The sequence below is a fragment of the Anomalospiza imberbis genome, chromosome 3, assembly GCF_031753505.1.
Source record: "Anomalospiza imberbis isolate Cuckoo-Finch-1a 21T00152 chromosome 3, ASM3175350v1, whole genome shotgun sequence".
Taxonomy (NCBI): Eukaryota; Metazoa; Chordata; class Aves; order Passeriformes; family Viduidae; genus Anomalospiza; species Anomalospiza imberbis.
In genome coordinates this window covers 54675656-54693057 of record NC_089683.1, presented here as the reverse complement: position 1 = coordinate 54693057, position 17402 = coordinate 54675656, and the positions used below count along the sequence as shown (strand labels likewise).

Here is a 17402-nt window from a genome sequence, read left to right as displayed (position 1 = left end):
CATTTGTATAATAACGAGCCTTCAAGTTTCTCAGGAAGCTGTTCTTGTGATTCTGCTCATGTTTGTACTTGTTCTATACTCATTTAGCTCTGATGGTTTCAGAGAAGCTATTCTAGATTCACAGGTGCCCAGATTTATTCATTGATTATGGGAGAAAAAATCTTCAGCCTTGCAATTGGGTAAATGGAGGGGTGTGGTGTGGGAAAGGAGACAATGAACTGTCATAATCAACCTTGAGTACAGAGACTCTTACTTTCTTTTCCGATCAAAAGGAGTAGGTTTGGGTAAATGATAATGTTATAGGAATAGAAATATTTCCAGGAACAGAAATTAGGACTGTATACACAAATAAATTATGTATTTTGTAACTTCAAATATCATGTACTTGCAAGTGGAATGGAAAAGCTGTCCTTTATCCTCCTTCTCTGTAGCTAATATGATTAATATTCATCATCAAGGACTTGTGGGTTGAAATAAAATACAAAGCCATTATATAGTCAGACTATTACACAGGGCAGGTTGCCTAGCAGAATATTTTCTGGACAATAAGAAATAGGGAGAAAAACCTGCAGTAGTGAATATCTGTTTTTAAAAAATTAAATCTACTAAAAGGAAAGAAGAATCCTTTAAAGTAGACTGATCCCTCAGTACTTTTTTTTGGGTTTTTTTTTGTTTGTTTGTTTGTTTTCGTTGTTGTTGTTGTTGTTGTTTTTGTTTTGGCAGAGGGTTGGTGTGGGGGCGCTGCCTGGTTTTCATGCCTGCAGCAAGAATTTTCCATATCAGTGTCACATGCTTCTTATCATGCCAAAGCGTGTTCTTAATATAGCATAATTATTATTGTTATTCTTAATATCTTTGAAAAATAATTAAGCGCTACTGCTCCTTTGTTCTGAAGTTCTCCCTGTTGTTAAAAAGAGCTTTGAAGATCGGATGTAATTTACTGAACTGCTGCGTAGTTATTGTATGTTTGTAGAGAAGTGTAGTAGATAGTGAAGTGCAGAGCACTGTACTTACTTACTTATTCCACACTGTATTTTGAGAAGCTCATCAAAGCCAGCTGCTAGCAGCTTTGTTCCACCACTCTTATTGCTTTGCAGACTGATGTTCCTCAGGGAGTGATACGGGTGCAAGCGCCTCATCTTTCCAAAGTTTCCATGGCAATACAGCTGACAGAAGAGCTGAAAGCCGGTGATATAGTAGCCAGGTTTCTCAGCCAGAAAAGGTATAAACACATCTTTGTTTTGTTATCATGTCGGGAGAAGTGTCTCTTCATTTATTATATTGAGAAAAAAGTTTTAAAATACTCAAAGTCTGGGTCAGTTCATTAACTGTTTGGCTGAATTTGGCCATCAAAATACACGCTTGAGGAATTAATGCTTTTAAATGTTATTAAAGCTCAGGAATCCTTTAGGAATACATGAGTGCTGTTAGTAAAAAATTAATTGCTATTTAATCTGATGGGTCAGGAATAGTTTTGTAATTTTGTGGGGACAAGTCAGAAGGGAACTCCAAGAAAACAGAGGAATGAGAAAAGAAGAAATTTTTTTTTAATAATGCATTTATTATGTAAAATATATATAATGCATTTATATATATAAATCTATTTAAAATACAAGCATCATAAAGTCACCCCCAGGACATGCATTTCTATATAACAGCATAATAGGTACTGGAGTATAATGATATGAAAATGTCATGCACATTAAATTATTTAAAACAAAAGCTACATTTTAGTCATTCAAATCAATTTAGAAAGGGAGAAATTTTAATCAATCTCTTGAAAAAAAAATAAAATTAATGCACGTGTTCATCATATTTGGCTATTGATCTAAAACAATGATATGGTACACTAGTTGAGATTAAGAAGCTGCTTTTTCCTAAATGCTGTTTTTAGAGTTTTACACCATTGTCAGAAAGTTATTTTCTGGCTTGCCTTTAGCATACATTATAACAATTAAGCAGTGAGAATAATAGAATCCCTTTTTAAAGCAGGGACTTTATTTTTCCACTGTCTGTTTTTTACTTCTTTTAGTTGCAGTGCAATTAAATCCAGCAAGTATGTGGTCTTTCCCACCCAAACATAAGGCTTTTTCTGAAATATGGCATATTTGAGGGAAATACTTATTTTTGCAGCAGCATTAAAAGAAAAATCAGTGGGTAAATATCAAGCTACTTGCTAATAACAATGAAAATCTTTCCTAAACCATGCAGCTTCTTCGTATTTATCTTACTTTACCTTTTCTAGTGTATTGCTCACTTGCAGGACTGTTTATTTGCTCTAGCATGCAAGGGTATTCTTGTTCACTGGTTGTGTCACTGAGGATTTTTGACGGGTGTAGTGCTGATTTTAATTAGCATCACTTCTCCCAGACATGTCTAGATGGCTGATCCACAAGCACTTTTGTAATATCATCATTCATTGTGTTCTGTTCCCCACAGTGGAAATGTCCAAACACTCAAGAAAGAAGAGGTCTTTCTTTATGAAATAGGAGGAAATATTGGTAAGAATGGCTTCTGAACAACTTCTTTTGCTAGAATAGGGTTCCTTGGCATATTGTCCATGGGCTTCATTGTGGTTGCATTTTTATTCATGTCCGTCATTCTCCCTGACACTAAGGCAGACGTTTAACCTTGTGGAGAAAGCAGCTGAGATGTTGGTGTGATCATTTTATTAGTATTATCTTATATGTCCCAGAGGAAGTTGGCAGCTCTAACAGGTGTTCCTGATATGTAGGTATAGTGAATAAGCGCAGAAAGGTTGCATACAAAGGTGCTTGAAGTTCATTTTATTAATCTCTTTGTACTGAGACGTAATAAGTGAACTTATATTTCTTCATGTTCTGCATTTGAGTGTCACTTGCAGGTTCTTTTGGGGGGAAGAAAATGCTCAGCCAGAAAGATGACTATGTGATAAAATTTTCCAACAGTTTGTCTTTCCTGCTCTGCTTATTCCAGATCCTTCTGATTAAAGTAAATAGCAGACCAGCAAAGTTAATGCCAAGGATAATTTTGAGCAGAGTTCTAGTTTTCTTCCATGAATGCAAGAGTATTTTTGCATTAGAAATCAGTTTCTAATCAGAGTATTTTTCATATGCTCAGGAAAACAAAAGGAGAACTAGAAAGCAGTAGTAGATTGGACTTAACATTTACTTTTTCCTTAACTGTGACCTGTTAAACTTGCTTGGCATTATAAAATTGCATGCAGGACTTCTTTCCTTTGCAAGTTTCAATTCTGTGTGTAAATTGCTACTTCTAGCATTTTTCTTTTATTCTAATCACTATTATAAATAATTTTTGCATGTTTTTCTAAACCAAAATACTTAATTAAAAATAGGACTTAGCTATGTTTCCTGCAACAGGTATGTTTTAGTGTTTTTACTAAGTCTGGTAAATAAGTTACCAGGATAGTTGGGTGCCAGATGAATGTATTATATGTTCTCTTGCAAATCCAGTATCTACATACATTTCCTATGCCCGTTAAAGCAATCCCAGACTTTTTTAAAAGAGAAGAATATCTTGTTTATTCTACAGAGGTGTAATCGTTGCAGGAAAAAAGGTTTTGTAACAGAATTCCAGTGAAACTGAAACAACTTACTGTTACTTTAAATATGTGACAGAAATTGTATTTCTCTTAGAAAAAGTGCAGATTTGTTTTGTTTTGTTTTGTTGTGACATAGGTTAGAAAGCTGAGATGTTTTCTCTGTCTGAATGGTTTACTTCCAGAGAATTTCAACTTTAATCAGTCCTTATTAGTCCTTATTAATACTCTCAATGGAAGTAAGAGAAATTCCCTGCCTTTATCCTGCTGTACAGGTTTAAGTAAACCAGTTGTCCTGGCCTTTGCCATCTGTCTCTCTTCCCAATGTGCTTGACTCATGTAGAGGGAGCCCAAAACAAGAAGACTTGAGGAGCTCATGACACACTCATGTCCTTACACTTATGCTCATAATTGTAACAAGCACAATGCTGTGATCTTGTCCCCTAGCAGATGCAGCTGCTGAAGTCTGCAGACATTTCTTTAGTAGTCAGTACATTGTAGGACTTCAGGGCACTGAATGGGACTTCTGCCACTGCTTTGTGCCTGGGACTGGCTGGATAGGGACATGGCAAAGTGCTGTCCCCATGCTCTAACTGCCTGAACATGCTGCACTGAGCAAAGTAGAAGACCTAGTTCAGCAACACGGGCAGTACTGGTCACAGAGGTTCAGATCAAAATCCTAGAGAGAGCAGATGGAGTCTGTGCCTGGTTGAGCAGAGAGTCTTGCCTTCTTGCCAGCTCTGTGCAGGGAGTCCAAAAAGCTGGCAGACAAACTCAGCTGCAACATTCCACCTGTGTTTGCCTTCTGTCTCAGGAGTGCAAGTACTGGAAATGTGTGTCTGGCATGAGCCATCCACCGGAAACAACTGCATAACAGAGTAGAAGAGGAGCTAGTGATGTGGAGCTGCAAATGCATGAGATAGTGCTTTGCCTGTAGGAAAATGGGAAGAATGTGCAGATCTTGATGGATCAGCATATGCTATTTTCATCATAGCTACTAGACATAAATTAATTGCCTGTAGTGCACCAAGAACAGTGTACTATTTTCCTCTCCAAGGACAGGAACTATTACAAGTGCTATGCAGAACAGCTGAATTAAGAGGAGGAGGATAGGGAGTAACACCTTCTTAGCAAGGAAAAACCTTGCAAAAACTTAGCATTTAAAAAGGGGGAAATAACCTGAAAAGCTTCTATGCAAATGTGAATTTAGTTTTTGGATATAATAATGAAAGGATCAGGATATTGCTTACTTGCAGAGGGTAGGTCCCATCTGTATGGTCTCTGTGAGAAATCTGACCTAGAATGTGTCACAGAGGTAGAACAGCCCCTTCTCTCCTTCCTTCTTCCTCTTGTCCCCTTCCTCCTCAAGGCAGATGGGAAGGGTAGGCGCACCTCCAACTTTTATGTGCATTGTCCTTTGTTAAACACCACAGAGAGACTTTGAAAATGTACATGGAGTAAAACAGTAACTGGAACTTTGGAAGTTGTTTCATTTCTCTTTTGGTACTGGTGTAACCACATGTCTTTTCTGTTTCTAGGAGAACGCTGCCTTGATGATGATGCCTACATGAAGGACCTATACCAGCTCAACCCAAACGCTGAGTGGGTTATAAAACCTAAGCAGAGCTAAGATCACAACAAATAGCAAAACCTCCAACCTGTGGACTTACATTGTACGGCTGAATGTTTCAAAGGGATAGTGTGTCCTTTAAACATTCAACCATTATATATATTAATAGAACTTTATCCAGTTAAAAAAAAAAAAAGGGCAATGGTGACCCTACAGTTATAACCAGTAAACTTTCAGTTTTACTTGCAGCAAAATTTTGGAGATAGCACAGTTTTCCCACTCATGATCGAAACGAGCAAAAATACCTTATATATTTTATATATAAGTACCTTAAATATTTTAATGGCACTAAGCTACCTCCCATCTGGTAGGTCTTGATTAAGAAGAATTTATTTTTCAAGCAGATGTTTCAACTTTTTGTATTAGGGACCTACAAACTGTTTGTGTAGCATTTTGTGTTCATATAGGTCTTTTCAATGCTAGTACAATAGATAACCGAATCCTGATCAGCACTTCTGAATGGTACAGTATTAAAAATACCTGACCGAGTCATATGAATTTCTCAAATAACTGTGAATTTCACAGGAAAAAAACTGCAATGCAATGTATTTTGTCTTTGGAAGTCCTAATTTAAAGTTTGACAAAAACTATTTAAAAACAACTGTGAAAATGCTTTCTATGCAGCTTTTTTGCTAGATCTTTTAAGTAATTTTATTTTTACTCCAGTTGATTGTGCTCTTGAGATTATCACAAAAAAAAAGAAGAAAAAAACAAAGAAAGGATCATGTGACAAGGTGAGTCTTTTTAAAGCTCACTACTCTTGGCATTGTCCTTTCTGGCATATTGTCATGCACTAGAAAAATCTTTTAGGTATTTCCGCACTCATTGCAGCCATGTTACGTACCCTGATTACAGGTTTTTTGGACTTCTGATTGATAGAGTTTTGTGAACTGCCAAAACTTTTCAGGTACTAGCATAATAAAAACTTTCAAGAAAAATAAAATAACTGTGGAAGGAACTGTACTCTAAATTTCATAGGTAGCAAACCACTAAACCTTTCACTCAAAACCAGTGTAAGGGTCTACTGTGGGTATTACCTACCATCGGCTATGTATCTGGTTTATCTTGGGCGAGGCTAGAAATCAAGTTCTGATTTCCCTGATGCTGATAGATGCTGTCTAAACCATCTCAAAAATTAGTGGTCCAACAAAGATCTATTGCAAATCCATCCCTTTTCAGGAAAGGACTGACAATTCCCCATGGAATTCACTGATAATGAATTATAGACTGAGGAGGCTTGTTGCAACACAAAGAGCTGTGGCCTGGAGCTCCAGAGGCCCTGTTCCACAGCGGCACTTTGGGCTCGCTAGCTTGTGTACCGCTTCACAATTTATTTGCAAACTAGCTCAGCTGTGCTCAAGTGCTTACACCTGCATGCTGACTACCTGAAGTAACTACTGTGAAATTGTATTCTTGGAATGAAATACTTACTTTCAATGCACACAGAGATTTATATTGGCCTCATAGGGAGTATTCTCATGCAGTCAAGGACTGAATTACAGTTTTTTGCGTGATCAAAGCTGATTAAAGGAATAAAGGACCTTTCTGCTGAGCTTTGGACGTGGGCCCTGTGTTGACAAAGTAACCACTGGAACTCTCCCTTTTATGTGCAAGCAATGAAATAGAACTCTGAAAGGTCATATTAAAATTAGACATCTGCTGATTAGTTATCCACAGCATATGAACAATTTTGGGGCCATGTATATATATTGTTTCTTAAAGTCAAAGGCTGTCTTCATATGAAGAGGAAGCACTGCACTGGTTGGTTCTGAAAAGCAGGATGAGTAAAAGGAAATTGTTGTAATGTGACTGTAGTGCCCTCGATGCTCCATCTAGCTGGGCGTTCCCACGTGGTATAGCACTGTGCCACTATGGGCAAATCCTCTAAGACAAATTCCTTTTGTCTGTAGAACAAACTCCCTGTTCTTCAAATGGAAGGATAGAGTAGCAAAGCAGTACAATGCTTAGGTAAACATTTATGAACCTAATGTAATTAATATAAGGGGTTTTTTTTTGACATGTAATACAATGTTTCTGTAATACATTATAGTTCTGTAAAAGATAACTTGTTACTGGAACTCTTGGTGTTATTTTAATCAGGAGCAAATTGCAGATGATAGGAACAGCTGTCCTATCAGTTTCAGCATAAAATTGCAACCAATCTGTGGTTATGATCTCTTAAATAACTTTGTTTTTGGTTTAGTGCCATTGGTTTTTTTTAATTTAAAAATGTTCTTTTGTAATTAAATGTTTTTTTCTGACTTTTTCTGACTTTCTCATTCAAATTCTTATTTTTCTGCATAAAGCATATCTAAATGACACTAAGCGATAATTATTTTGTGATTTCACACTTTACATCTTTGTAGAGAGCTAGTAGTATTGTGTATGACAAGAGACATTGATAAGCTAAAATCCTGCAACGCCTGCTGGAAAAAGAAATAACAGGCTAGAAGTTTAGAACTTTGCTGCAATTGCAATATACCTTTGCTCAATCTGTAATATAACAATTACTGGGTACATGCAAAGGAACAGGAGACTTCTCAGTGCTCATTAGAAGTACCGGCTCTTAATTCTTCATAATTAAGTAATTAAATTAGGGCACAAGTGGGAAGTCCAAAACGCATTCAGGTAAGCTGATAAGAATCTTTTATAATTAAAAAGACAGTGCTGCATTAGTTGCTTATTTGGGGTGATTTGGTAAGCCACCATTGTTTGACTGATGACTTGAGAAACACATATGCATGAGATTTTTTACCTGCTGAAAGATTAATGCTGTGTGCAACCCTGTACAGGCATTACCGCAGCCAGGACTGGGGAGAGGAAGGAGTGGGGAAAGCAGGTGGTGGTCCTCTTACCACTGCCTGGATATTGTGGAGCTTGTAAGAATGCTTTTGTGCTCAAAAACCCTCTGGTGAAGGAGGGTGAAGGTCCCCAGTGCTTGTATGAGGTGTAGACACCTTTCTCACGCTGCCTGTTCTTCAGAGACTGCAGAGTTTGCCCTCATCCTCCATAATCTCCTGCTCTTTCCTACCTTGTGTGAAGCACATGCACCATCCCTGGATCTCCATGGGTGCCAGGAGGAAAGGTGACATCCCAACCAACTGCACCCTGTGTGAGCAGCAGTGAGACAGGTTTATCTTACGTTGCAAGTCAGCAAGCAGCATTTCTGAGCATTCCACTGAGGTTTCAAGACAGTAGGGAGCAGGAATATTAGTGGATCTGAATGTGTTGGAAATATTAGCTGAATTTCTGTCAGTGACATGACTGAGATGAATTCAAGGATAAGGAGATGCACTTTTTGGCAGTGAGCACCAACAAAGAAGGAATTGTTTGAGAAAGGCCTGCTTTAAACTTTTTCCAGCCCATTATTTCTTTGTCAGACATTCTTAAAAGCAATGTAACTGTCCAATAAAGCACACTGTCTTCCTAAGTATTGAGTTAAATTGCAGAAGCAAGCTAACTTTTTGAAAGATTGCTAAAGAAATTGTTTTTTTGGTATACATTTAAATGCGTCTTAGGATTAGTTCTCTGCTGTGCTTCTATCTTTAAAAGGTTGCAGCCATTCAAAAAGTATAAAATGTGTATGTGCTGATCTTACAGCAATATTGATAATTTTTTTTTTTATGTTGAACAATGCTTTAAAAATATTTATACTACTGTTTGTGTTCCACTGTGGTCTGTTGCACACAGACCATATCTGAAGTAGGTAAGTACCTATTATCCCCATTTAACAGATAGGAAAAGTGTTCATAAATGGCTGGCTTCTGGCTAGAAGGGGTGAAATTAATCTGATTTGTAGAAACCAAATAATGATCCTCCAACAATTGCTTTAAAAATCTGCTGTATTGCCAGTTACAGCGGTATAGCAATCACAAGTATGACTTCAGGGGATTCTTTTAATAAATACAATGCTGTAATTTTTAGCCTGGGTTCCAAAGGAAATTTATCTGGGATAATCTTGCTACCTTGTGTGTGTCTTCCCCTAATTACTTTTCAGTCTGTTGGCAGACTTCAGTAATTTTTGGCAAATGCAGTGGGATGGAAGGCATGTGTCAAAAAAGAATAATTAAGCTTCTACGAGCTTCATAAAACTAGGTAGTAGGAGTCCCTCGTTCAGTGGGGAGATGAGGGCATAAGCTCCACTTCTATTTAGGCACTAGAACAGAAGCGTGAGAGAAGCCATACACGTACTCTGGCCATGGAGGAAGGCTGTGCTTGAAGCTCACAGCCAGCCATCGGGATTTGGCATCAGGCCTTTGGAGTCCTGAGGAAGCACTTGCTTGTGTTGCCGCCTGCTTTCTGAATCTTCTTTGTTGATGTGATGTGAGTGATTCTTGCTGAAGCTGCAGTTGTTCTCCTGAGCTGGCTTTTGGGGTGCAATCTCTGTAACTCTGGGTTAGTACACTCAAGCCCATACCCTCCCTATGGACTGAGCACATTTCCAGCCTGAGCTGTACCCACAGCTGAAGGCATTGATGCAGGTGAGGAGATGGGTAGAAATACTTCTCCTCTCTCTTCTTGTAGGGCTGTTGGAATTTACCTTCACACTGGGGAATAATCAGATCTAAAACCGGGCAGTATCAAAGGACAGCCTTCACTTGCGGGTTTTAAACCGTCGTGGGAATACAATTTGCCATTCATGAATCATAGAAAGTGGTGGTGGTTCAAAAACCCCACAGATATTATTACTCCTTGACAGTCCTTTCTGGGATGACCGAAAGGATCCTTCCTTCCCCCCGTGGCATTGTAAAACCAATAACTAACGCTCATTTGCATTGAGAGGCACAGTCGCTGTATTTCACCTATGGAATGAGCTTTGCCGTCTGTGTTACCACTGTGCCTCTGTAATCCGGTTACTCTTGAGAACTAATTGTCTTGGTTCCCGTGAGCAGTCTGCTCACATGCTGTGTCGCTGTCCTGCAGGGCAGCCAGTTCTGTGCTTCTTTCCCATGGGATTCTCTGTGCCTTCCGAGCGGTGACCCCGCCACCAGGTTATCCACACGCAGGGATGTGCCTCTGCCGTCCGCTGTCATTCTCCGCCTGCCGGGGACGAGCGGAGGCTCATTCCTACGGGTCTCTCTTCTCTATTCCGTGTGCGGGGGCCGCCGTCGGGGACAGATGTCCCTGGAAGCTGCCACGGGCGGTTGTAGCTCGGTGTCCCGGCCCGCCCCCGCCGCGCTTTATCCGTGTTTTCATTCCCGGGGCGGGGCGGCGGCAGGTGGCGGTGCGGGGCCGCGCTCCGCTCCGCTCTGCTCCTCTGGAGCGGTGGCAGCGGAAGCGCCGCTTTCACTCAGGCTCCAGAGCAGAACCGTGGGAGAGACCGTACCCGTGCTCTGGCCGCGGAGAGCTGCGCTTGGAGCTCGCAGCCAGCCGGCGGGATTCTGCTGTCAGGGAGTTTGGAGATTCCGTTTGGAGAAGTGGTCACCTTGTATGCCGGTCTGCTTTCATACCAGCCACCCTAGCAGCTGCACCTCGTCTTGTATTTAGTTTAATGCATTTTTCTCATGTCTGGTGGCTGGTGATGCAGTACATAACTCATGTATCTGAGATGGTGCATCAGGCGGGGACAACTTCGATGTCCAGTTCTCTGAACACAGCAAAACTGAGAGCAGACAAATCTTTGCACAGCAGAAAATCACAGGCTTGAGTGTTTTATTGGATATCCCTTGCTGATTATCAAGATGCAGATGTACAACACACTCCAAATTATCCAGAATAAATGCAGGAACACGTAATTTCTAGGAAACATCTGAGGTCACAAACCCTGTGCTGTGTTGGATTAGCAACTGGAAACTGGTTTTTTGCTTATTCACTTTTCCCCCTAGTGTCAGAAGAATTTTGTGGTTTAAATCTTGCAGCCTTCTCATTTTTGGCTTAGTTAAAATTTATACTGTGTATTACCTGATTTAGTTGTCTTGATTGTATTTTAATATGTTCCTATATTTTACTCTGTTCGTTGTAAGGCAAATGAGCTTCTGAACTCTTGTACTGGATGCTCCTCCTCTGCTACAGTCTGCCAGAAGTTGTCTTTATTCATAACTCTTCTTCAGCCTGCACAAAGAGAGTTTCTTCCAGCAGGAACCTGAGTATGTCAAGTAGTGCTGAGGCTGTCGTGGGGCTTTGCATGGCTGTGAAAGACAGAGCAGAGAGGTGTCCACTGCAGTATTCCTATCTGCTTGCTGTGCATCAGCTTCATTCGGTGCTGGATTTTGCTTCCATGACAGCAAACTCTTAAGATGCAGCCAGGTGATATCCTTTTGGATTACTGTTGTTATGTGTAATATGGATAATTCGCGCCTATAGGGTGATACATGGGTCAAGTTTTATATTATTAAAATATAGACATAAAGCATGCAAGCCAGAGCCAGGGGGTTGCCTCACATATGTTGAAACCATTGCCAATAAGGCTTCATTTACAAGTTAATACGTGTGGCTCGCCCGGAGATGGGTCGTTTCTCGAGATGATCTAGGAACTCCCAGGCGATGATCGTCCCGACAACTACTCGAGATTGGAATTCTTCCCGACAACTACCCGAGACTGGGATCGCTGGAACCGCAGAAAGATACATCTCAATGCCGAAACTCAATCACCGATGTACAACACTTCCCGGACCTTGAATTGTTCAACTCAGCGCAGAGAAAAGAGACTCTATGAATATGTGGGACTTAGAATGGAAAGAAAAGACTGATTGCCGAAATCCCGGCCTCAAGCAAAATAAACTCTGTAAGAACCACTCACGCAGGACAGTTGGTGTGAAGCATAGGAGAGCCTCTGCTGGAGCGGTCAGACCCGTGTCCCACCCAGCGCCGATCCCGAGCTCGGCACTGTCCTTTTCTTTATGGCTGGCTCAGATAGAATTTGATCGCTATAATAATTTTTTTTTTCATTTTTAATTTGGCTGGGTCAGTTTTTAGCTATAACACTGTTGATCTTGAAATAAGCAGCATTTCTTGGGTTATAATAAGGCTGAAACCTTACTGTGCAACCTTGGAGTACTGGCAAAAATGCTGGTGCTTTTAATGTGCCATTGTGAACTGAAAAAAAAATATTTTTCTTCTCATGGTGTTTAGCAATGAAAGAACACACAATTCTGACATAGGTTCAGTTATGATTTTGAAAAAAAGTAGCTCAGAAAACATAGTGTGCAGTTACCTTTTAAATGGTTCATTTTTTTCCACCAAGATGATGTGTTTTCATTTTTTATAGATCTTTGCTGAGAGGTTATCCTGATTTTCCTTGCATTTTTGCCTTGGCTAGGTGGTAGAAGGAAATGTGAGAGAATTACGCTGTTGATATTTGGGGTTTTTACTTAGTGAAAGTCTTACTGTTAAAGTATTGTTAAGATAATGATAGGCCAGAATATGAACATGAAATGGAGTCCCTCAGAAGAGGATTTTTATTTATTCCAGTTCCCTACAAGCTGAGAAAATGTGGCAGTCTGTAAACCGAATATGTCATTCCGTGCAGACAAATGTGTCTGTCATTCTATTCCATTCTTGTTTCACCACAGGTCTTCTAGGAAGAATCAGAAGAAAATACCCACATTCCCCACTCTGGAATGAGGAGATGATCTGTAGGTGGTGTTGCCTGCACTTAAAGGCAGGGAGAACAGCATGAGGCTGAGCAGGTTTTTTTCTCTTTCTTTTTGTTTTTCTTTTTAAATTGGCTAATTTTTCTCTTTGAATGCTGCTGTTGTTGGGAATAATGAAAATTATTGTGAAAGCTCAGCATAAATAGTTTTTTTCTGTACAACTACAATGTGGGTGTTCAGGGTTTATGAATAGACTACACAGGATTGCAATACTCTGCTCTGAATTTTTTCCAAAGAATTTCTAAGTTGCTTATAACAAATCCTCTTGAATCATTATAAAGAAGAATTTAGCAAGTACAGAAATACTTGCTCAACCAGTGATAAACCATTGGTAATGCTAAGAACAAACTATTTTTTTTCTGCCAGTGCACCTGTGGCTGTGGCACAGTAAATTCTAAAAACACTTGGTTCTAGGAAAAAAATAATTAGTGTACAAACTGTACTACTAAACTGCATAATTCGATATGCTGATGATGACAGGACTGGGATCCCAGGTCTGTCTATTAGGCACTGTCTTACAAATCTGTGTACTGGTGGGGTGTCCTTAAGCTTGCAAAATAACTTCCTGAAGATTCCTTGCAGATTGTGAGCAATCCTGTTTAGAGTAGCTGTTCTTACCTTACTATACTCTTACTTTTAGGTAATTTTATCTCTCCTACTCTTTTATAAAGTTCTTTAGCATAATTCAAGCAGTCAGTAAAAAAAGTCCACCCTTACGGTGTTTCCATCTGTGCCAGCATGCTTCACCTACATTACGTACAGAGGAACTGGCCAGAAATAATATTCATCCATGTAACCCCAGAAGGCATAGCTGTTCCAAATAAGTATGCTTTAAAGAGGAGCTGATGTTCTCAAGGGATGCTCCAAAAGGTGTTTCTGAGCACAGGAAGTCTCAGTCTGTGTGTAGGAGTGTTTGCTGCTGGAAGTGTGTCTGTATGCTGTGTTGAAGGATGACCCACTGCTTCTCCAGCATTTGTTGAGTGTGAAGTGACTGCCTATTTTTGGAGAGAAATTACCTCACCCATGCCATTAGCAGAATTGGCAGAGTGATCAGTGCTGGCTGCTTCAGCATGATGTCATTGGACTTGGAAAGCTTTGTTGAAGTTTCAACTTTTGTTTAGGCATGCGCTTTGACTTGCCATCTCACCCTCTCATCTCTGAATCAAAGCTGGAGTTTTTCAGCAGAACGTGTGGGCTGTAAGAAAGACTGCCTTTGGCCAGTTTGAAGGTCTGATTAGTTTTGTCACCTGCGTGTCTATGACAGTAGTCAACAGTGAATGCTTGAGGAAGGACTGAAGCATAGAACAAGAACCTGATCATAATTCCCCAATACACTTTCTCAGTTAGCTTGGAATGTGTTGCATAGCCATCACAGAATCACAGAAAATCCTGACTAGGAAGGGATCCACTAGGATCATCAAAATCCAACTCCCGGCACTGCACAGGACAGCTCCAGGAATCACACCATGTGCCTGAGGTTTACTGAGGTAATGAGGTTTAATGAGATTTACTTCTACTAATTTTCTTAATTGCTTTTGGATCCCTATAAATTCATGGCATTCACTACATCCTATGGGAGTGGGTTTCACTGTGTAACTGAATTGTCCCTTTGGCAGGGATTTCTTTGCTCAAGGAACAACCCTACGTGTTTACCTTTGCCATGCTACTTATGGTTTCACAGATCTTCTTGATTGTCCTTGCCTCTGGTCAAAGTGTAACAGATTTTTTTATTGTCCTGTGTTTGAAAGCCATTGCTGAACTTTCGTAATTTTTGTTGCCCTTCTTAAACCTTTTCTTACTCTGTTCTATCTTCTCAGGTACGGGGAAATCAGAAACATACCTTGCACTGACATCTTAATAGGAGGTGGGAGAGTAATTCTGTTTTTCTCTGTACCTTGATGACTTCTGATACTTGTTTAGTTTTGGGGTTTTTTTTGTTTGTTTTGTTTAGTTGCTTTTGGTTTTCTTCAGTTTTAATCACTGAGTCAACATTTTCATAGTTATTAATGCAGTGACCTTTCATGTCCAGTGGTAGTTCAGATTCAGTGACCGTGAATGCAGTACAGGACATTTTCTCATTTTCTCAGTTGCTGTGTACTTAACACTTAAAAAAAAGGATTTAATCTGCCATTTTTTCGCCAGTCATGAGGTCACCAGTATCATGAGGTCCCTCTGAAGCTCTCTGCAGTTTGTTTCTTTAAAGCCTTCAATAATTCAGTGTCAGTAACCTACCTTATCAGTTCTTTGAGATCACTTGAGATCAGGTGTATGTTGAACAGTGTGGGCTTAAAGTGCTTCACTGGTGACCTGCCTAAAATGCGACTGCATTCTTTCCTTTTCTTTCTTGTCTTTTAAACTTGTTTATCCATATGAACACCTTTTTTTAGTCTTCCTTTTTTTTTCTTTCTCGTGGCAATTTAATTAAGAAATTTGATGTTTATTTTTATTGTTTGTGTCTTCCTTATGCACATGCTTATAAAATTCCTCAGAAACTCTCCAATAGGTTCATGAGTCATGACTTTATAAAAGAATTGTGTTATCTTCTGTAACAGGTTACTACAGTTAACAATTCAGCTGTGTCATATTTGATCTCTGTTTAATTTGTGGGTAAAGACCATCTGGTGCTGGTAATTAGCCAGTGTTATTTTTCTAAATTGGTATTACAATGTTTTACTGAAATTCAGTGTGAGATAACTTCTCTAGAGTCACTCCTAATAATCCTAAAGAGGTAATATATAATCATGGAATGGCTTGGATCAGAAGGAACCTTAAAGATCATCTAGTTTCAATCCTTCTGTCAAGGGCAGGGATGTCACTCATTAGACCAAGTTGCTCTGAGCCCCATCCAACCTGGTCTGGAAGATTTCCAGGGATGGGGCATTTCTAACTTCTCTGGTTAGCCTGTTCCAGTACCTCACCACCCTCACAGTAAAGAATTTGTTCCTAACATCCAATCTAAACCTGCCCTCTTTCCATTTAAAGCCATTACCCTTTGTCCTATCCCTTTCTGTGCATATAAAAAGTTCCTCTACCTCCTTTTTGTAAGCCCCCTTAGGTATTGGAAGGTCTCAATAAGGTCTCCCTGGAGCCCCCTCTTCTTCAAGCAGAACAGACCCTGCTCTCTCAGCCTATCTTCATCAGAGGGATGCTCCAGCCCTCTGATCATTTGTGTCACTCCTCTGGACTCACTCTAACAGGTCCATGTCCTTCTGCTGAGGACCCCAGAGCTGGATGCAGGGTTCCAGGTGGGGTCTCACCAGAGCAGAGCAGAGGGGCAGAATCCTCTCTCTTGCCCTGTTGCCCATGCCGATTTGGATGCAGCCCAGGACACAACTGGCTTTCTGGGCTGCGAGTGCACACTGTTGTAGATGATGCAACAGTGTGAAAGATAGATGCAGAAAATTAATTTATTTTTTCTGCTGTGGTTTCATCTTCAGTCACTCCATTTACACATTAATTATTGATCCTATGAATTCGGCAGACCTCCTACTACTGAGAAAAGAGTAACTTGGTTTTATGCTAGTTTAACAAGTTATGTCTCAAAAGCCTTTCCTGTTGCTCACTGTAATGTGTGCTCACTGTAATCTTACACCAAATATGACAGTGAGTGTGTGGGCTTGGTTTGATTTTTTTAAATGTATTTCCTAGATGGACATGTCTTTAAATAGTAAAGGAATTAATTCTTTTGTTATAATGATTGAATATATTAACTCATTTAGCATTTATTATAGAGTTTTTGCCTCTTGCAAACACTTTAACTCTTGATTTATATATTTGAAGTTTGTTTTTTTAAATAGTTGGTTTTCTTTCCCTTTACATTTAGTCTCACTCAAAGAAAATTCAGTTTTAGATACGTGGGAAGGTACTGTTGCTGCTCCTGCAGTTTGCTGTATCTGAGAAATAGCAGAATGATCACTGCAGCATTTGGAACCAGATCCTGCACATTCCTCAGAACCAAGTCAGGAATTGCTTTGCCTCTTGTGCTCTGAGTAGTTGCACTGCTATTACTCAGAAATTATTTATGTGTTTCAATATATATTATGTAGTAATTAAAAATTAAATTTTGAAGAAGGAGAGGACCAGTGTTAGAGCAAAACCTAATGTTAGACGTCAGAGCAAAACCTAAGCTAATGTATAGCTTCATGTCTTACACAATGCATAAACTTAGGAATAGTTGGCACCCTGATTGTTCAGCTTGAAGCCTCTGACCTCCAAGCCTCTTTCAGGACATGACTCTCACTGTTCTGCTCATGGCTGGTCCCAAGTTCCACAAGCTACTTCTCTCTCTACCTAGAATTTGAGTCCAATGAAATCTGTGGATTTTATATGGAATCTGTTGTTTCTCAGTGCATGCATGTCTCACTCCCTTGTGCATGCAGTTTTTATCCATTATTGTTCTGCAGCCTATTGGTTCCTACTTCCTGGTGTTCAAGATACCTGTCATAGCCTTCATCAAATCCGTGTGTGTGTACATGTGTGTATATGTTAAGACTTCTAGTTATCGTTATAGAGTGCATCTCTGTCCTGTGTTCCTCTCAGCCTGGTCAAAGAGATTGTCTTTTTTGTCTCTGTGCATGTCTCACTTGGCCACAGGGCAGAAAATTATATGAGTAACAGTCATGCAGATGTCTGCATGGGAAAC

The 17402-nt window shown here is 39.8% G+C and overlaps 1 protein-coding gene across 5 annotated transcripts in view; it reads left to right on the top strand.

Annotated features, from left to right (window-relative positions):
• ARHGAP18 (Rho GTPase activating protein 18) overlaps nucleotides 1-5887 on the top strand; it is an 89620-nt gene extending 83733 nt beyond the window's left edge. For all 5 annotated transcript variants that reach the window (XM_068184430.1, XM_068184429.1, XM_068184432.1 and 2 more), the window contains exons 13-15: nucleotides 1098-1222; nucleotides 2440-2501; nucleotides 5077-5887. In XM_068184430.1, coding sequence (XP_068040531.1) covers nucleotides 1098-1222; nucleotides 2440-2501; nucleotides 5077-5168 — 279 coding nt within the window. In that variant the 3' untranslated portion in view covers nucleotides 5169-5887. The remainder of the gene's footprint in view (nucleotides 1-1097; nucleotides 1223-2439; nucleotides 2502-5076) is intronic.
• The last annotated feature ends 11515 nt before the right edge of the window (nucleotides 5888-17402 follow it).